This window comes from Salminus brasiliensis, chromosome 10 (genome assembly GCF_030463535.1).
Source record: "Salminus brasiliensis chromosome 10, fSalBra1.hap2, whole genome shotgun sequence".
In the NCBI taxonomy this organism is placed as follows: domain Eukaryota; kingdom Metazoa; phylum Chordata; class Actinopteri; order Characiformes; family Bryconidae; genus Salminus; species Salminus brasiliensis.
The window spans coordinates 39,479,454-39,499,035 of NC_132887.1; the positions used below are offsets into that span (position 1 = coordinate 39,479,454).

At 45.3% G+C, this 19,582-nt stretch overlaps 1 protein-coding gene across 1 annotated transcript in view; it reads left to right on the plus strand.

The window, feature by feature from the left end:
• Positions 1 to 18,958, plus strand: part of htr1d (5-hydroxytryptamine (serotonin) receptor 1D, G protein-coupled) — a 30,104-nt gene extending 11,146 nt beyond the window's left edge. Inside the window, exon 2 of the mRNA XM_072690599.1 lies at positions 16,593 to 18,958. Within this exon, the coding sequence (XP_072546700.1) occupies positions 17,295 to 18,437 (1,143 nt within the window). The 5' untranslated portion in view covers positions 16,593 to 17,294 and the 3' untranslated portion in view covers positions 18,438 to 18,958. The remainder of the gene's footprint in view (positions 1 to 16,592) is intronic.
• Positions 18,959 to 19,582: the final 624 nt, after the last annotated feature.

Genomic DNA, 19,582 nt, shown 5'->3' on the forward strand with positions numbered 1-19,582 from the left:
TAAAAAAACAGCTCATTAACATAACTCCGCCTACTCAGCAGTTTTTGCCCTGTCCACTTACACTGAAGTTACAGTGAGTGTTTCGGCCATGGAAATTTGTGTAAAAATGAATTATGAAATATATATATATATATATATATATACTTGCATTTTTATTTATATACATATATATATATATATATATATATATTTATTTACTTTAATAAATACAAATGTATGAAACTCAATGACCCATTAAATATTTTTAACATAAATGTGTATAAATATGTCCCTCAAATATATTATCAAATATTAAATAACTATTGTAAATATAACACTAGAAATATGCTAAATGTGGCTAAGCATTATTTTGCTAACATAAGTCATTAATAAAGTGTCAGCAAATGATTGTTTAATAATAATAGTTTATTATTATTATTAATATAAATAATAATAGTTTAATAATAATTATAGTTTACTAATAGTTTATTATTATTGATATTATTATTAATAATAGTTTAATAAAAACTTATTATTATTAATAATAAGAAGAAAAAGTGTTAACTTAAGAATAGTGTACTAATAATGGTTTAATAATAGTATATAATAGTAATAACAATAATAGTTGTATACTACTACTACTACTAATAGTTTATTAAAAATGATAATAATAATAATAATAACGTTCCAGGGACCTTACACTGTCTTCCTCCCTACGCAAACACACTTTCTCCATGCTTAGAACAACCTGCACAACGTATACGTGTGCAATCATACACATCGTGCAGCTGGAGGAAGTGTGCTGGTTGTTTGAAAGCTGCGTGGGTGCAACTATCCAGCAGGGTGGAAGGTTAGCGCGCGTTCACTGGGCGATGGATCTCCATGATTATGGTTAGTGTGGAGGCTCTGTGAGCAGCATCCCTGATCTCCTCCGGCTAAATCAATTCGACTGGTTCCATGAAGGAACGGCACGGACCACCAGGATTAACATTAACAGCAGCGGGACGGCTCGGCCTCTCTGTGTATGAGAGAGAGAGAATAATATATACACTATATGTCCAAATGTTTGTGGACACCCCTTCCAATGAACGCATTCAGCTAATTTTGCGGCCTTTGCTGACACAGATATGCAAATGCACATGCAGATCCTGTCTATTTCCTGTAGAGCAGCACTGCCAATAGAATAGGACTCTCTTGAGCAGATCAACATGAACCTATGCGATGGGATGACTTGGGGAGTTGGGGATGATGAGGTGGGGTTGTGATCATCATCATCCAACATCCTGCCCTCACTGACACTCTTGTTGCTGAATGCAGTCAAATCCTCAGAGCAATGCTCCTCCAGAATCTAGTAGAAAGCCTTGGACAGTAGAGACAGTTACTCCAACAGAAGCAGGATCAACTCTTTTTTTAATACCCTTGCATGAGCAGGTGTCCCAATACTTTTGTCAACATAGTGTATATTGCTGTATTGGGGTGGACAGGTCAGCTGGTCTAAAAGTATATAACTTCGAGACAGATGTTCTACGTGATGCTCTACTTACTACACCAGGCCATTCGGTCCATAAGGATAGAAATACAAGCATGCATATATACACACACACACACACAAGCACACAAATCCCGTCTGTGTTTGTGCCCCTAATGCCCTACTTCCCGAACATCTGCAGCGGCTAGGCCAGACACAGCAGAGCAAGGGACGGAGACGTGGAGGAGAGAGGGCAGAGCAAAGAGGTCAAACGATGTCAAAGTGACGAGCCAGGCCTGGCGGCGCACTTCACAATGGGGCGCTCTCCTTCGCTTCGGCGTTTCTCGAGCGAGTGTGTAAAGCTCATAGGAAGTGGCAGGCAACAAGTGTAGAGGAGACTGGTCGGATTTTAGCGTCCTGAGTGTGTGTGTGTGTGTGTGTGTGTGTGTGTCTGAGAAAAAGACTTTTTTCTCTCGCCCCATTTGTGTCAGCGAGTTGACAGGAATGACTTCTTTCAGCGAAGGAAATAAAGAGACGTAGCTGACCTTGTGGGGACGTTCCAGGCTGACCTGAATACGGAGCAGAACGACACCTCCAGACGCGCCCGGAGTCACTTTGAGGCAAACTTTGGACTTGAGGCCGCTGATGACCTCAGTGATACGCAGCCACAGGTCCGGAAGCATCCGCGAAGCTCCGCGTTAGCACACGTGAGCAGGTTCTGCAACTGCAGTGACTGCATCTGATAAGGCCGACCACGAACAGCGAACCTCTGACCACAGCCGGCGACCCTGTTCCCCGTGAGAGGGCGGTCACATGCCTGAGTTAAACTGATTTGTGGGTCAGCTCTCTGATTTAGCAGTGTGGCTAAAAAAGCATTTCTAATTATTACATCATTAAGCCCTCCCACTGAATGGTTCTGTGGCCAGTCAGAAGAGACCTCATTTACATATATCATTCTTAAAGGCACAGTAACACAGTCAGCCTGCTTAATTGCAAGAGATGGACCTTTTTTTAATTATTTTTAATTATTAATACACTTACAGCCCTGACTGACATGCCAGTGAAATATGGCACTGTCACTATGACCATGAGGATCATTGGTTTGAAACCCAGTCATGCTGCTAGCCATCAGCAGCTGGGTCCCGAGAGAGCACAATTGGCCTTGCTCTCTCCAGGGTGGGTAGGTGTAGGGTAGGCCTCTGGTTCCTTACCCTCACTAGTGTCAGGAGCATTGCGGAGAATACGTACGATCCAAATTAGGTAGCCAATAACCAACTGGCTAACCAGTTTATACGGTTATTAGCATTTCTATTGAAACGGCCCAACTCTGAAAGTCAGGGCTCATGGGGGCTCACATATGAGGTTGCGGTGGCTGATAAATCATAAATACGATATTTCCCACATGACTCGAAGGCCACACTAAAAGTAAGGAAGCTAAGGACCCTAAAATCTTTTAGAAAGCCTTCTTCATCCCTGGACAGTAGAGACAGTTACTCCAACAAGCAGGATCAACTCTTATTTTTAAAACCCTTGCATTAGCAGGTGTCCCAATACTTTTGTCAACATCGTGTATATTGCTATATTGGGGTGGACAGGTCAGCTGGTCTGAAAGTATATAACTTCGAGGACCAGACAGATGTTCATGTGTGCGCTCATCTCATAAATACGATATTTCCCACATGACTCGAAGGCCACACAAGAAGTACGGAAGCTAACCGACCCCAAACATGTAGCGCTAGCTAAGTACTTGCTAATTACAGATTACAGGCCTGTGGCGTCATATAGTATTACCACCCAAGTAAGCGGCCTATTACCGATTATTTACCAATCTGATGCAGTGTTGAGGCGTGTCGAGTGTGTGTCAAGATTTAGGCGTATGAAGTTAGCATGGCGCTAAAACCGGTTCAACATTAGCTTCCATTGGCTACATTAGCCTCGTAGCGCCAGTGCTCAAACAAGCCCAAACTTCAGGCAGCAAATGTTTCTCGGCTCATCGACTACATTTAGGCAAAGTGGGGGAAAGTGTGTAAATTTGTGTAAATTTGATTCTCGCCTCTTGAAGTTACCCTGTCAGAGCGGAGCAGATCGACCGCCCGCCTCACCGGCCTGAGAGTTCTTGGTATGCAGCTGCCGTCTCTCTCTTCCAGCCTAGCAAACAGAAAACGCTCAATCTGATAATGTCACTCAGAATCCAGTCTGCACGACTGAACGAAATTAAGAGACCACCATCAACGATAAATGCCTCGGGCTAATTAAAATACAGCCTCAAATTAAAAAGCTCTCGCGTATTCATTCTCTTTACTTCATATTCAGTAACTGGAACTAAATCAACTGGATTTTTTTGTGTGTTTTCAGTTATGTGAAATGTTATATATTTTTTTTCTGGCTGAAATATTAGACGAGAAATTACATTAACCCCTTAGGCCCTGTATGCCAGCCCACTTTAGTTTAATAGGCCCTAGAATAGAACCCTGTGGGACACCCTGTGGGTAGTTTCTGCATTAGCGATATTAAACACTTAAGTATAACTCCAGGGTTCAGGGGGCTAGAAAGTACTCGATACGTGAACTTCAGGGGTTTACAGTACTGTGTAGAAGAACGGTGGAACCTCAGAAACCGTTTCTCACAGACAGAAACTGTTTTTTTATCTGTGGACATGAGGAGGAAATATTCTGCTGTTTATTATCTGATCAAATTTGAAGATTACACCCGCTGTGGTCAGCAAGGTTCCGCTCAGCTGACAGTAACATGCAGTGTGTGTGTGTGTGTGTGTGTGTGTGTATATGAGCATGTGAGTTTGCTTGCCACGAAGATATTAAAAATGTGAGAACATCTCAGTGACTACTTTCCACAACAGAGGACACTCTCGCTCAGAGACTGTGAGTGTAATAGTGTACTGCTCTGTGTGAGTGTGCTAGGTTAGTACCTTGTGTTTCAGCTGTGTTGTAGTACTCTGAGTTCTAGTTCCTTGTGTTCTAGCACTATGTGTTTCCTTGTGTTGTAGGACTCTTATAGTACCTTGTGCTTTAGTACCTTGTGCTTCAGAACTATGTGTTGTAGTACCTTGTGTTTCCTTGTGTTGTAGTACTCTGTGTTCTAGTACCTTGTGTTCTAGGACCTTGTGTTCTAGTACCTTGTGTTTCCTTGTGTTGTGGTACTCTGTGTTCTAGTACCTTGTGTTCTAGCACTGTGTGTTTCCTTGTGTTGTAGGACTCTTATAGTACCTTGTGCTTCAGAACTATGTGTTGTAGTACCTTGTGTTTCCTTGTGTTGTAGTACTCTGTGTTCTAGTACCTTGTGTTTCCTTGTGTTGTAGTACTCTGTGTTCTAGTACCTTGTGTTCTAGCACTGTGTGTTTCCTTGTGTTGTAGGACTCTTATAGTACCTTGTGCTTCAGAACTATGTGTTGTAGTACCTTGTGTTTCCTTGTGTTGTAGTACTCTGTGTTCTAGTACCTTGTGTTCTAGGACCTTGTGTTCTAGTACCTTGTGTTTCCTTGTGTTGTGGTACTCTGTGTTCTAGTACCTTGTTTTTTCATTGTGTTGTAGTACTCTGTTCTAGTACCTTGTGTTCTAGTACCTTGTGTTGTAGTGCCTTGTGTTCCTAGTGTCGTAGTACCTTGTGTTCTAGTACCTTGTGTTCTAGTACCTTGTATTTTCGTGCCTTGTGTTCCTAGTACCTTGTGTTTCCCTGTTTTGTAGTACTATGTGTTCTAGTGTCTTATGTCCTAGTACCTTGTGTTACAGTGCCTTGTGTTCTAGTATCTTGTGCTTTAGTGTTTCCTGGTGTTGTAGTGCCTAGTGTTCTAGTACCTTATGCTGTAGTACCTTGTGATTCCTTGTCTTGTAGTACTCTGTGTTCTAGTACCTTGTGTTCTAGTACCTTGTATTTTCATGCCTTGTGTTCCTAGTAACTTGTGTTTCCTTGTCTTGTAGTACTGTGTTCTAGTACCTTGTGTTCTAGTGCACTGTGTCCTAGTACATTGTGCTCTAGTGCCTTGTGTTCTAGTGCGTTGTGTTCTAGTACCTTGTGTTCTTGTACCTTGTGCTTTAGTGTTTCCTGGTGTTGTGGTGCCTAGTGTTCTAGTACCTTGTGTGTTTCCCTCGGAAGACCTTCTCAAAGAAATCTGTGCTATACAGCGAGGCGGGGCAGTCGGCAGGGTTGAGCTGTGTTGGTGTAGATATTGATGAAGGTCCTTATCTGCTCGTTGCTTCTTAACCGGTTTAACCCCCCAGTGTGACTCCAGGAGATACACACTGGATTGATATCTGCTTCAACTGGGAATAAGGGTTTTGCTGCTGGAAAGCAAATTGGATTTTCAGACCAGCTGTCAGTGTGAGTTCAGGAGGACCCAGTCTTGGACCTGGAGAAGAACCAGCTGGAGGGTTGTTGAGTCTGAAGAACCTTTTGAAGGTTTAAAGAACCTCCATGTGATGGAACAGGTTCTACAAAAGCCCATACACTGGTCAGCAGTCTTGATTTGGTTAAAAAGTGCATTTACAAATCTGATAAATGGCACTGCATAGCTTCCAAATATACACAAAATTGACAAAAGTATTGGGACACCTGCTCATTTATTGTTTCTTTGGAAATTAAGGGTATTAAAAAAGAGTTGATCCTGCTTTCGCTGTAGTAACTGTCTTTTGCAAGGCTTTCTACTAGATTTTGGAGCACACTGCTGTGAGGATTTGATAGAGCGCATCCCCAACTCCCAAAGTACTGTATGGAGCTCTACCACCATCATTTCAGATAACACAGTTCCTCCCCAGCTCAATGCTTGGGGGCTTTATACCCCTCTAGCCCACACCTGGTGCCAATAGGTTCATGATGTTGATCTGCTCCAGAGAGTCCCGTTGGCATCACTTCTTTACAGGGACTGGACAAGCTGTGTGTGTGTGCATTTGCACATCTGCATCAGCAATAGGTGCAACTTAACGTAGCTGAATGCATCCATTAAAAGGGGTGTCCACAAACCATTGGATCATTGGACATAGTGTATCTCTAAAACAGCAAGGAGAGGCCTTCTTAACTTTCAGTGGACGTCCAGGGTTTTTTTTTCCAGCAGGCATCCACCCTCAAAAGCACACACACCCCCCCCCCTTCACCAACCCCCCCTCGTCGCTTTCTTCATTTTCTTCTTCTTCTCGTCTTCATCCCGGCTCATGACTCTAATCGAGCGTGACACCAGAACAGCTCTGAATGCTTTATTAGCACTCGGCCCATCTTGTATTTAATTAGAGCTGCTGTTGTCCCGAGGACTCCGGCATGAGGCTGGCGCGTGTTTACAGCCCCCCCCCCCTTTTTTTTTTAAACAGCGCCGTCCCTTTTGGCTCAGATCTGATGACTCCGGTTTTGACTTCATGCATATTCATATTGTCGGAGAGCCTGACCTCTTCCTGGACAGCAGGTGACCGCTGGGTATTGTTGGTGCCTTAAAGAGATTCCTTTTGAATGTAGGTCAGAAAGACTTTGTGTGTCAGCGACTCATCGTTTGTCAGCCCCTGGGTCGCTCATTTGCTTATGATGGTTTATTATTATCAGGAGTTATTATTATTATTATTATTATTATTAATAATAATAATAATACAGTGTACGTGTATCTGCTTGTGTGGGTCTGTGCTGGATTTTTTAAATTATAAATAATGAAATAAATTGAAAAAATTGTAAATAATATAATAAATTAATTAATAAATAATAAACTAAATAAAAAATTATAAATAATGAAATAAATAAAATAAAGTAATAAATAAATAAATAATAAAGTTAAATGATAAATAATTATAAAATTATTAAGTGCTTATTATAAAAATATATTTTTACATTTATTTATTTTTATCCTTTTTGGCATTATTTAAATCTGACAGTTGCACGACAGTGAATGGACCAATAGAAATAACCCACCGCCCAGCAACCATGGCGTTAGAATCACTACCGCACAGTTAGCGTAGCTATTGCACTGGCCGCTGGCCTCGCCCTGCATCACTACTGCACACTTAGCATCGCTAATGCGCTGGCCTCGCCCTGCATCACTACTGTAGAGTTAGTATCGCTAATGCACTGGCCGCTGGCCTCGCCCTGCATCACTACTGCACACTTAGCATCGCTAATGCGCTGGCCTCACCCTGCATCACTACTGTAGAGTTAGCATCGCTAATGCACTGGCCGCTGGCCTCGCCCTGCATCACTACTGCACAAGTAGCGTCGCTAATGCGCTGGCCATTGGCCTCGCCCTGCATCACTACTTGGTTTTGTAGTCATGGCGACCAGTGCCTGGTTCCTTTCAACCCCAATGTAAGCCAGTAAGTTTCTCTCAGTCTGAAAACCGCGGATTTCCTCTTTAAAGCGTTTGGGCCTTCACTTTCAAGCGTTTTTGAGAAAGGCATTCCTCTAAACCTCTCCTTACCTCACAGAAACGCGTGACCTTCTCCCAGCGTCTCTCTCTCTCTTTGCCCTCAAGCCGAGTCCGTCCTCCCCTCTCCGTTTTCCAGAAAAGGTCAAGCTCAGCTCTCGCAGCTCGACATACTGTCAGGTAGAATCAGCTCAGCGGGCCGAAAATGACACGGAAGCCTCAACATCTACATCTACTATCAGATGTTCGAATGTTTCGAACGTCCTTAGAACGTTACCATCATTACAGCTTCATCACAGCTTCATTATTACAGGACAAAAGTATTGGGACACCTGCTCTTTTGTCATTGCTTCTCCTGAAATCAAGGCTATTAAAAAAGAGTTGATCCTGCTTTTGTTGGAGTCTCAACTCTCCAGGAAAGAAAGAGGCTTTCTACTAGATTTTGAAGGAGCATTGCTGTGAGGGTTTGATTGCATTCAGCGACAAGACCTTCAGTGAGGCCAGGATGTCATCCCCAACTCCCCAACTCATCCCAAACAGCACCAGCTATCCAGAGAACACAGTTCTTCCACTGCTCCACTCAATGCTCAATGCTGGGAGGCTTGATACCCCTCTATCCCAAGCCTGGCAGGTATTAGGCAGCATGGTGCCGATACATACATTCTATGCTATTGGAAGTACTTCTCTACAGGGACTAGACAAGCTGTGTGTGTGTAAAAGTAGCTGAACCGAAAGTAGCTAGAGTGTCCACAAACATTTGGACATACAGTGTATGTGAGTTACAGACAGCACCATCACATTCTCAGTGGAAGGCAGGAACGGTAGAAGCCAAGCCATCAGAGCGACTCTCCCTCTAAGCCCTCAGCATGACTCCTGTGCTTCATCTCCCAGGATCAGACCGATGTTCCTCACCGAGCCGTCTCTTCAGGGATGACCATAGGCTGCGGACGTGACCCCGGCTGTTTCATAAAGGGCGTCTGAGACCTCTCTCTCTCTCTCTCTCTCTCTGCTGAGGGATTGGGACATAAGGCTTTGAGCTTTTTGCTTTCAGGGCTCCTGAAACTCGCTGTGTTCCTCAGACTGCAAAACCTCCCCCAGAGAAGGCCACGGAAAGTTAGAAAGTCATGATAGGAGGTGTCCGGGCTCACCTGATGAATCACACATGCAGTAACAGTAAATGTAGTCGGTTCGGTGAGTTGACTCTGACCTGATCCTTCTCCTACGCCTGAGGTATGACATTATACCAGCCATATCAGCCATAACAATAAACCACCACCAGCCTAATATTGCGTAGGCCACCAAAACAGCTGTGACCCGTCGAGACATGGACTCCACGAGACCTCTAAAGGTGCCCCTTGGTTGTGAGGTGGCGCCTTCATAGATCTTGTCAATGAGCCTTGGGCACCAGTGACCTCTGGTCGTCCTTCCTTTGCTGTGTACTTTTGGCAGATCACTGCATACCGAGAACCAGGCCCCACAAGGCCGGTCCAAAGTTTTGGAGATGCTCTGACCCAGTTGTCCAGGCACCCCCGACTGACCTTTGGTTATATATGAGCATCAGCCCACTGTACCCACCTCATCGGGATGGCCTGACAGCACACAGAGAGCGAGGGGTGCTTTTTTGTTTGTTTGTTTGTTTTCATACCAGAAACCCTAAAACCCTCAATTGACATTTTCACAGGTCGTGGGAAATCAGAGTGGCAGCTGCAGCACCGGGGACTTTGGGGGGTTTAGGGGACATGGCGGCCTCAAACCGACAGAATCAGCCCTGTGGAGACAAGCAGCTTGAAAGCAGCATCAGCTTTCCGTCTTGAGGGACATCAGACATCTCTCTTTTGTTATTCACAGACACATGCACCCTTAAAAATAGAGGGGCCTAGGGGCTCGCAGCGGCTCAGCCGTCTAATGCACTACTACTTTGGCCTGGGGTTCGCGAGTACGAAACCCGAGCCATGCTTTGCTGCTGGAAGTGCTCTCTCCTGGTGGGTAGGTGGTGCTCTCCCTCATCACTCTAGAGAGATGTCGGCCAGCGCAGGCATCTGGTAGCTGGGGATCCGGCACTTTCCTCAGAGCGAGTTGGCTGCCTGGCAGTGCTGCATCGGCAGCAGTTGCAAAAGAGGCGGTGGTCCTTAACCTCCTAGTGTCTGGAGCATTATACACTGGGGACCAAGCACTCCACACCATTATGGAGCCAGTAGAGCAGAAATAATAGGCGATGTTTTTTAGACCCATGCGAGATTCCTAAATTGTAAAAGAAATGTCTGGGATTTCACGTTGATTTCACGGCAGCGTACGGAATTTTACAACCTTAAACACATCCCTTTAAGCCCCGCCTTCTTGTCTTCTTGCTTCTGGAAGGGCTTAAAGGCACAGTAACCACAAAGAGTCTGCTTACTGGTAAAGAATAACGGACTAAGGCGCTGCCACTGAGATCAGAGGGTCGCTGGTTCGTATCTCGATCGCGCTGCTAGCCAAGAGAGCACGCAATCAGCCTTGCTCTCTCTAGGGTGGGTAGATGGCGCTATCCCCCCACATTACTCTAGTGCAACCCTGGCCGTCAGTGGCGTCTGCTAGCCGGTGTGTCAGAGCCGGGTATATACGGCGCTTCCCTGCAGGTGCGTTGGTCACCTGGTGACTTTGCATCGGCGGTCAGTATTCACGCAAACATGCCTTCTGACTGTTTTTTGCTAGGTAAGCAAACCATCAGGGGAAAATACGGTACAGAAAAATATATGGACGTGTGCCCTTTAGGTTGCCGAATGAATTCTGAAGCCTGGTGAGCAGGTAGTGTGCATTGCAGAGCCATGTGCTGGTCATCCGTCGGCTTGGCCTGGCTCCTTCAGCACTACCTGTGGGTCTTTTGGCTAAACGAGACCAGCGTCCCATCTGCCAGAGCGCTAATCACATTCTGCTGCTCAGCCGTGTGCTGCTGCGATTGGAACCGGGAGCACACGCTTGCCCTTCAGTCTTGACGAAAGTACACACTGACATGATTATTTTTTTTATTGTTTAGATGACTTCTAATCTCTCTTGCTCAACCTCTCTCACTCTCTCTCTCTTTGCAGTCTGCCTTTGCCCTTGGGGATACAGGTACCAATTGGTGTATATATACGGATTGGCACAGCAGCAAATCCAGTGTGTAAATAGAGGTAAGAGTAAGTCCAGCAGCTTTTCTGCGGCTGCTGGAATCATACCAGGACCAGAAACCACAGTTTTGGATTAGTTCTTGGGCAGCAGCTGAGGGAATTGCAAATCCGAGGGGTCTCCTCTTTGAATACGTGATCAAAAAAGCGTTTGCTGATGGTATCTCACAAGTTCTGATCACTGTTATGAACCAAGACCACCGGCTGCTATTTTGGCATCGATTTCAGACGCATTGATTTCATTGGACTGGCAAAACCGCTGTGAAATTAACGTAATTTGACCAGTAAAGCTGTTCCTCCTGCAAAAGAACATCCAGCAACCCCCCCCCCAAAAAAAGGGCTAGAAAATGGGCCGATTTTAAACCCCCAAAACTGTTACATCACAGTCTTGACGCGTTGCATTAATGCCCCTAAAATTTACATAAACCCCAACTGCTAGCTGGTTAGTGGCTAAGCACAAAGGCTACGCTAGCAGAGACTGGGTGAAGCATCTCTTTAGCTAGCGAACCCCACATGGCGCAGAGAGGACCCAGAGAGGACAGCAATAATAGCCGGTAAAACTCAGGAACAGCATTACAGTGCTAAGCTTGGTTTGGCTAGACTTAGCTAAGTTACACTAGATATTCTGCCACTGTTGGTCATCTCGGTGACTCCACCGGAAACCAACCAATAAAAACAGAGCGTGTTTTGTTTGGAGGTAACATAACAAGGTTGTAGATGGGCTTGTAAATCAACATCCGAGCGTTTTCCACCCCATTTCAACAAAGTCACACACTTCCCGTTGATACACCAACACATCTTTAATTATGAATTGCACTTTCCGTGTATCAGAAATGCGTCTTACGTGGTTACCTGGTTGTGGAGATTTTGATGTCGGCGTGGCGGAACCGTCCGGATGCAGCAGCCGTGTTTTTTTGGACGAGCAGTTCTAGTGAAAAACGAACCTTCTCTATCTCTCTGCGCTGCGCTGCTCCATTTTAATGACTGGAGGTTTCAGTCGGCCTGTTTTTCCCCCTCGTTTCTTTTTTGTTTTTCTGGAGAACCAATTACTCAGAACGGAACAAAAACAAGCACAAACATTTAGCTAACCTTTGGAGGCCGATATTCACCGCATCCTTGGCTTCATTAAAAAGTGTCAGGACAGGCTGCTTCTGTTTTCTCACCCCCCCACAGGGGTCCTAATAATAATGCCACCATGGCTCAGGGCAGCAGTGGCGATGAATGCAGCCGCGCTGAGAGAATGATGATGTCCACACAGCGTAATACCAGTGATCAAACTGGAGAGGAATTCCGAGTAATTACCGCAAACTGCATAATTCCAACAGGTGGCGCTATGTACGGTTCACGTGTCTTGTCATTCTGTCCTTATATACTGGACCTGATGTGCACCAATCAGCCATTGTAGCCATTGCAACATCAGCACCTCTGTCATGTGAAGTGAAAAGAACAGTGAAAGAACTCTGATGATCTGGTTCCAGGGGCTCCTGTTGAGGGGTGGACCTATTAGGCAGCGAGTGAACAAAGTCTTGAAGCAGGAAAAATGGACAAGCGTGAGAATCTGAGACACACTGAACCACACTGTGATGTTCTAGATAGACGACTGGGTCAGAACATCTCCGAAAAACATCTCCGGACAGCTCTTGTTGGGGTTTGCTGGTATGCAGTGGTCAGTACCTACCAAAGGTTATCTCAAACTCGGATGTCTTGGAACAAAAGGAAAAAAAGAAGTATTCATACACTGATCAGCCATAACATTAAGACCACCTGATGACCTAATATCGTGGAGGTTCCCCTCGTGCCACCACAACAGCCCTGACCTCTAAAGGTGTCCTATGGCACTACGAGACGTTAGCAGCAGATCCTCCTTCTCCAAGTCCTGTAGGTTGTGAGGTGGGGTCTCCATTAGCATTAGTGAGTCCTGGGCACCGATGGTCCTTCCTCGGGGGCTGAGTACCGCGTGCCAGGAAACCCCTGCAAGACCTGCCCGGTGCCACAGTTTGGCCCGTGTTAAATTTTTCAGGAGGAAAAGAGTTGTCACCTTCGGTTTGTGTGTGTTTGAACTTGACAGCACACACACACACACACACACTCACACAGACAGTGTTGCGAGTGTCAGCTGAGGTGTGGAGTGTGATGACAAACAGGTGCTAGGTGTGTGTTCTGACAGATAAGAAGTGTTCTGGCACCATGTTTCGCACTTGCGTGCTGTCAGCACCCGAGGTGGAGTGTATTTGCTCCGGTTAGCCACACACAGCTGCTTCCCAGCACCTTCCCAAACACAGCCCCAACGGGGGAGATTACAGCTGCTGAACAGCTGCTTTACAGGAGATTATTCAGAGGCGATTCTCCCGTTTGTTTGTTCTTTCCTTTGATATTTGAGCCTCTATTATGGGAGTAGGATTGTCGGGATGTGGGTGACCACACTGTAAGAGGTAGAGGAGGGCCCGGTGGTGTTCCCCATCTGCCTCGGCTCAACCCGACCATCCTTTTTTAAGATCCACGGAAGACGAGCGTCCAGGCGAAGTGGTGGAACGAACCTCCCCTGGTTGTCCAAACGCTCGCTGTCTTCTAACCCAGACTGAAGACCCTTCTCTTCTGAGTGTACTGAGTGTGTAGAGTGTCGTGTCTCCATATTGACCTCTGTATTTAGTACAGTCTAAGATTACGTCCGTTTGATGATCTGAAGTGTTAAAATAATTAAGCTGATTAGAATCAGGCAAACGCTTTACTGAAGGGCAGCGATCATAAGGCTACATAAGCCTACAGTGTATAGACGTTTATAAAGGCTGGTGCAAGTTCCCAGAATTGATCAATGCAGCCTTTAAGCCTGTAAAAATATTAAATCGGTCATCATTAAAGGCTTATATCAGGGTCATGGATGTACAGTATGCTCCTCTTTAGTTAAACTGCGTAAATCATATACAGTACACTGCAGACAATCCCATATCACAGCGGGGGACTTCTGATAAAAGTCATTGAAGGTTCTGTTGAAAGTTTTATTTATTTTTGTACTAAAATCTGCAATATTGTAGAAATTAAGTATTATTTAGTATTTAGTATTTCCATTTATATTCAGTCTTTGTTTCATTTATAATTCCATTTATATTCAGTTTATATTCCACTTATAATTCCATTTATATTCAGTTTATATTCCACTTATAATTCCATTTATATTCAGTTTTTATTCCACTTATAATTCTATTTATATTAAGCATCTGTTCCACTTATTATTCCATTTATATTCAGTTTCTATTTAATTTATAATTCCATTTACATTCAGTTTATGTTCTTTTATAATTCCATTTATTTTCATTTCTATTCCACCTATAATTCCATTTAAATTCAGTTTCTATTCCACTTACAATTCCATTTATATTCAGTTTCTGCTTTGTTTATAATTCCATTTACATTTAGTTTCTGTTTTGTTTATAATTCCATTTATATTCATTTTCTATTCCATTTATATTCAGTTTCTATTCCACTTATAATTTCATTTACATTCTGTTTCTATTTAATTTCTGTTTCATTTATAATTCCATTTATATTCCGTTCCATTGACAATTCCATTTATATTCATGTTACGTTTCATTTAGAATTCCAATTATATTCAGTTTTCATGAAGCGTGAAGGAACAGTGGTTTCTCCTCCCAGCATCATGTGATAAAAGGAGTCCTAGCTTTCTAGGTTGGACTCGGAAATAACGAATACTTTGAGTAAAAAGGCATCAAACATTGTGAGACCTGTGATCTAATTCATTTGAATAACATTGATACTACAGCCCTTACAACAATACAACGACCCGTCATTTGGTTTGGTAAAAGAAGGGACCAGAACAGATCAGCCCACAGATAAAAGCGTAGCTGCCAGAACCAATAAGCCGTAATCAGAGAGAGCGAGCTGTGAATTGGTGTAATGACGGCTAAGGTTGTAAAAAACATGAAATATCAGCTCATGAAAGGATTGGAGCTTTGCTCTGAGCTACCGAGGCGCCTGAAAGGAGCTCTGTTAAAGGACAAATGTGTGGGCATGATGGAGTTCAGTAGGTCCGACACTGCTAGTGAATAAAGGCCAACGAGGTTCCAAAGGTTGAAAGTGCATTCAGCAAGAGGTGATGAGGTTCTGAGGAGATTTGAATGGGGCAGTGTTGAACAGTTTGGATGTTTATATACAGGGTTTGTAGAAAGTTGACCCCAGCTGGAAAAAAAGGTGGTATCAATCTTTTTTTCAATGTAGTTTTTTGCTAAATTAAAGTTAAAATATTTGCACAAGATTCCTAATATTTTTATATAAGTAACCTCAGCATTTCTGCTACAAATGAAAACACAAACCTTTCAACCTAAATGCATAGAAATATGCAAATTCACAAAGTACAACAGGACATTTTAAATCTGGGAATTGAAACTTCCAAAAAAGTCACTGCTTTGAACATATGTGGGGGATATGGAGTCGGAGACGTCTTCAGGTGGGTAGATGGTGCTCTCTCCACTCATCACTCTTGAAGCGTTGTTGGCTGGCACTGGGGTCTGTTGGGGACTCTGGGGACACTGTCCTCCGAGCATGTTGGCTCTCCAGCAATGCCGCATCTAGTGCAGCTGGAGACATTATTATATCTCTCTCTTTCAACTGATTGAAAATCTGCAGACTAGAGCCAACCAGCGCCCCAGACAACACGCCCATGTAGGGCCTCTATGGGAACCAGTAGCCTCACTTGGGAACCAGAATGTTTTGTGCGTGGGTTCCATGTTGTCCAGGGTCAGTAAAGGGGCCAGTAGGGGTTAATCATGGGCCCCATCTGGGTTGTACACTGTACATGGGATGTCCTAGATGGGAACCTATGAGATTAGGATGGGCTGTCCTAACACTAGGGCCCATTCTGGAAGCCCAGCTGGGTTGCAGTAAGACACCCATGTACCAACCCACTCAGATCCTATAGGAACCCAACTGGAACACACCTAGCTGGGAGCCTCATATGAGCATGTTGGCTGGGACAGACTCAGAGTCAGACTGAGAATCAGGGCTAAAATTGACCAGGGTCTTCCCAGTGATGATGCTCCAGGAATGTCAGAAGATGCTCCATACGCTCTACACGTGTGCTTTGTACCGATACTGGGCGCTGTGCCGGCTGTCTTTACACCTCCGTATTCACGTTCGGAACGTGGCTCCAGTGGAAGGTTATCAATCTGAGGCCTACTCTGGCATTGACGAATGTCTGGCGAACCCAAATGGAAATAAATTGTGGGTGGTGGTCTGTAGTAGACATGTTTATGTGTGTGTATGCATGTTGGCATCATTGGGGAGAAGCACTGAGGGGCAGGGGAAGATGAATGATGAAAGCATGTTTTGACGTGTGTGTGTGTGTGTGTGTGTGTGTGTGCTCACATCGCAGTGGCAGATAATAAGAGCGGCGATAACGCGAGCCATTTGCATTTTATTAAAGTGTTTGCCTTGTTAAGCCCCTCATTATAATGCTCCCAGTGTGCTTTGCATGTGCCTCACGGGTTGTTGCATCTCCGGAGAGGCACATCAGTAACGCGGAGGCGTAAGCCATCATAAGCTTATTCATGCACGCCTCTGGATCCAGCACCAAATCCTAATGTCTCTCTTTCTCTCTCCCTGTCTCTCGCTCTGCTCTGTCCCTCTCTGTCTTGTCTAGATCTTCAACACGACATGGATTTCATCCAGCCTTCCTGCGATCTAAGCCCTACCCCGGTCTGGCCAAGCCTGGCGCTCGGCTCCTTCTGTCAGGATTAACAACCGACAACCCGGCAACTCGCACACATACAATGAATACAGTGAACACCACAGATCAGTCCTGATGCCGGGGTACGTCGTCTTCTCCACCTGGGAGGCTTCGCCTGTGGTGAATCTTAAGCAGCACGAGGGAATAGCAGTTGCCCTCAGCTTGAAACAGCAGTGGGGGGGATGCGGCGAGTCTTTGAGCCTGTAATCAGAACCACTGAAGGATCGTTTGTATTCGCCGAACACAAAGTGTAAGATAAACCCAGACAAAGACTGGCAACAGCGCTCGAGGACTATGGTAACATCACGTCAGAAGGCAAGAGTTGCAGATAACCCTAGCCCTCCGTTTGAAATCTTGCAAGAACGCCATCAGGCATTGCCCTTTTATAGAGAAGATCGAATCTTCGACCCTTCGGTCATCCTTCTACCCTTTTAACACTGGACTTGTTCATCTTTAGACTTTGGAACCCAGTTGTTTCATGAGTTCAACAAAAGGGATAAATGGAGCAGACGTTCTTTCATCGGACGGACGAAAGAGTCTCTTACTGACCCGTGAACAGTCTCCAGTCTATCCAGGGAAGTGCAGCACAGCTATGGTCAGCGGTGGAGTGTTGTAATGGATCAGTACAACAGCACTAGCGAGTTCTTCCTACCCAACACGACAGGAGCCTCCGAGGACTCCGAGGCCTGGGATGAAGCAACGCTCCTAGGCCTCCAGATCACCCTCTCTGCCCTTCTGGCCGTCGTAACCCTGGCCACCATGCTGTCCAACGCCTTTGTCATCGCCACCATCTTCCTGACGCGCAAGCTGCACACGCCCGCCAACTTCCTGATTGGCTCCCTGGCTCTGACGGACTTGCTGGTTTCCATCCTGGTCATGCCCATCAGCATCGTCTACACGGTGAGCAAGACGTGGACCCTAGGCCAGATCATATGCGACATTTGGCTGTCGTCGGACATCACCTTCTGCACAGCGTCCATCCTGCACCTCTGCGTGATCGCACTGGACCGCTACTGGGCCATCACGGATGCGCTAGAGTACTCCAAGAGGCGGACCACGCGGAGGGCGGCACTGATGATCGGGGTGGTGTGGGTCATCTCCATCTCAATCTCCATTCCGCCGCTCTTCTGGAGGCAGGCCAAGGCCCATGAGGAGCTGACCGAGTGTCTGGTCAACACAGACCAGATCTCCTACACGCTCTACTCAACCTTCGGGGCCTTCTACGTGCCCACCGTTCTGCTCATCATCCTCTATGGCCGCATCTACGTAGCCGCCCGGTCCAGGATCTTCAAGACGCCGGCGTCCTGCGGGAAGCGCTTCACAACGGCACAGCTGATCCAGACATCAGCTGGCTCATCCCTTTGCTCCCTCAACTCCGCTTCCAACCAGGAAGGGCATCTTCATCCCGGAGGATCGGGAGGCGGCGGAGGCGGCTCTCCACTCTTCATGAACAGCGTGAAGGTGAAGCTGGCGGACAGCGTGTTGGAGAGGAAGCGGCTGTGCGCTGCCAGGGAGAAGAAAGCCACCAAGACCCTTGGCATCATCCTGGGGGCCTTCATCGTTTGCTGGCTGCCCTTCTTCGTGGTAACCCTGGTCATGGCTATCTGCAAGGAGTGCTGGTTCCATCCAGTCCTCTTCGACTTCTTCACCTGGCTCGGCTATCTCAACTCGCTCATCAACCCTGTGATCTACACTGCCTTCAACGACGAGTTCAAGCAGGCCTTCCAGAAACTCATCAAGTTCAAGAAATGCTACTGAAGGAACTTTGCAAAGGACAGCTTTGAACTTGACCTGGCCCGTTGATGTGGACACTATTCTAGGTCCGATCTGAGCTACTTCCAAACCATCGTGGTTGGGTTGGGACATCATGAGGGGTCTTGAACATCTACTGTGGCGTTTGTGTTTGTGTGTCTTCGAATACGAAACCCATGGTTGGTCACAGTACATTTCTGTATGATTGCCCATGAAATTCCCATGAAACAGCTTGTGAAAAGAAAAATCATCGTGCCAAACTGTAGATCTTACCCAGTAGATGTATGTATGCATGCCTAGTAAGGGTTCCTCCCTTAGGAAACCTTTGTTCAATGTCTACAAGCAATTACAGAGACCTACCAACCAAAAAAGTTGACTGCACCTGGAAAGGAAGGAGGAATGGGACTATATTCTGGAAGGCCATTGGATTTGGAATCTGTAATCATCTCCTAGGAAATGCAATGCTTTCTCAACAAAAAAAAAACCTATACCCTGTACATGCTATCACAAAATATGATGTGTAAATATAAAGAGTTCATTTTTCAAAGATTATCAAATACATATCATTTACTTTTGCTTTTTGTGCATTGTGATCAATTGGGTTATGCGATTTGGGACTGCCCTGGTGGCTCTCGTGTTAAACAATGGGTGAAAGGCTGGAGGAAGTTGATTAGACGTGATTAGTAGGACACCAATTAGCCATAACATTAATATTAACAACCTGCCCACCATTGTGTAGGTCCACCTCGTGCTGCCAACACATCTCTGACCCCTATAGGCATGTACATCCGCAAGACCTCTGCAAGTCCTGAAAGTTGTGAGGTGGGGTCTCCATGAGTATCATTGAGCCTTGGGTGCCCCTGATCTTGGTTCGCCGGTTGTACTTTTGGTAGGTCTGACCACTGCATTCCAGGAACACTCCACAAGACCTGCCTGATGTTTTGGAGATGTTCTGACATTTACATTTACATTTACATTTATGGCATTTAGCAGACGCTCTTATCCAGAGCGACTTACAAAGTGCTTTGCTATTTACCCAAGAAAAGCCTTAACTAGTTAGAATAGACTAATAATACAAACGATACCACCAAGCTTAGACATTGCTAAAGACAATACAATAAGGCGTCCATAGAACTATTCGTCCAAGTACT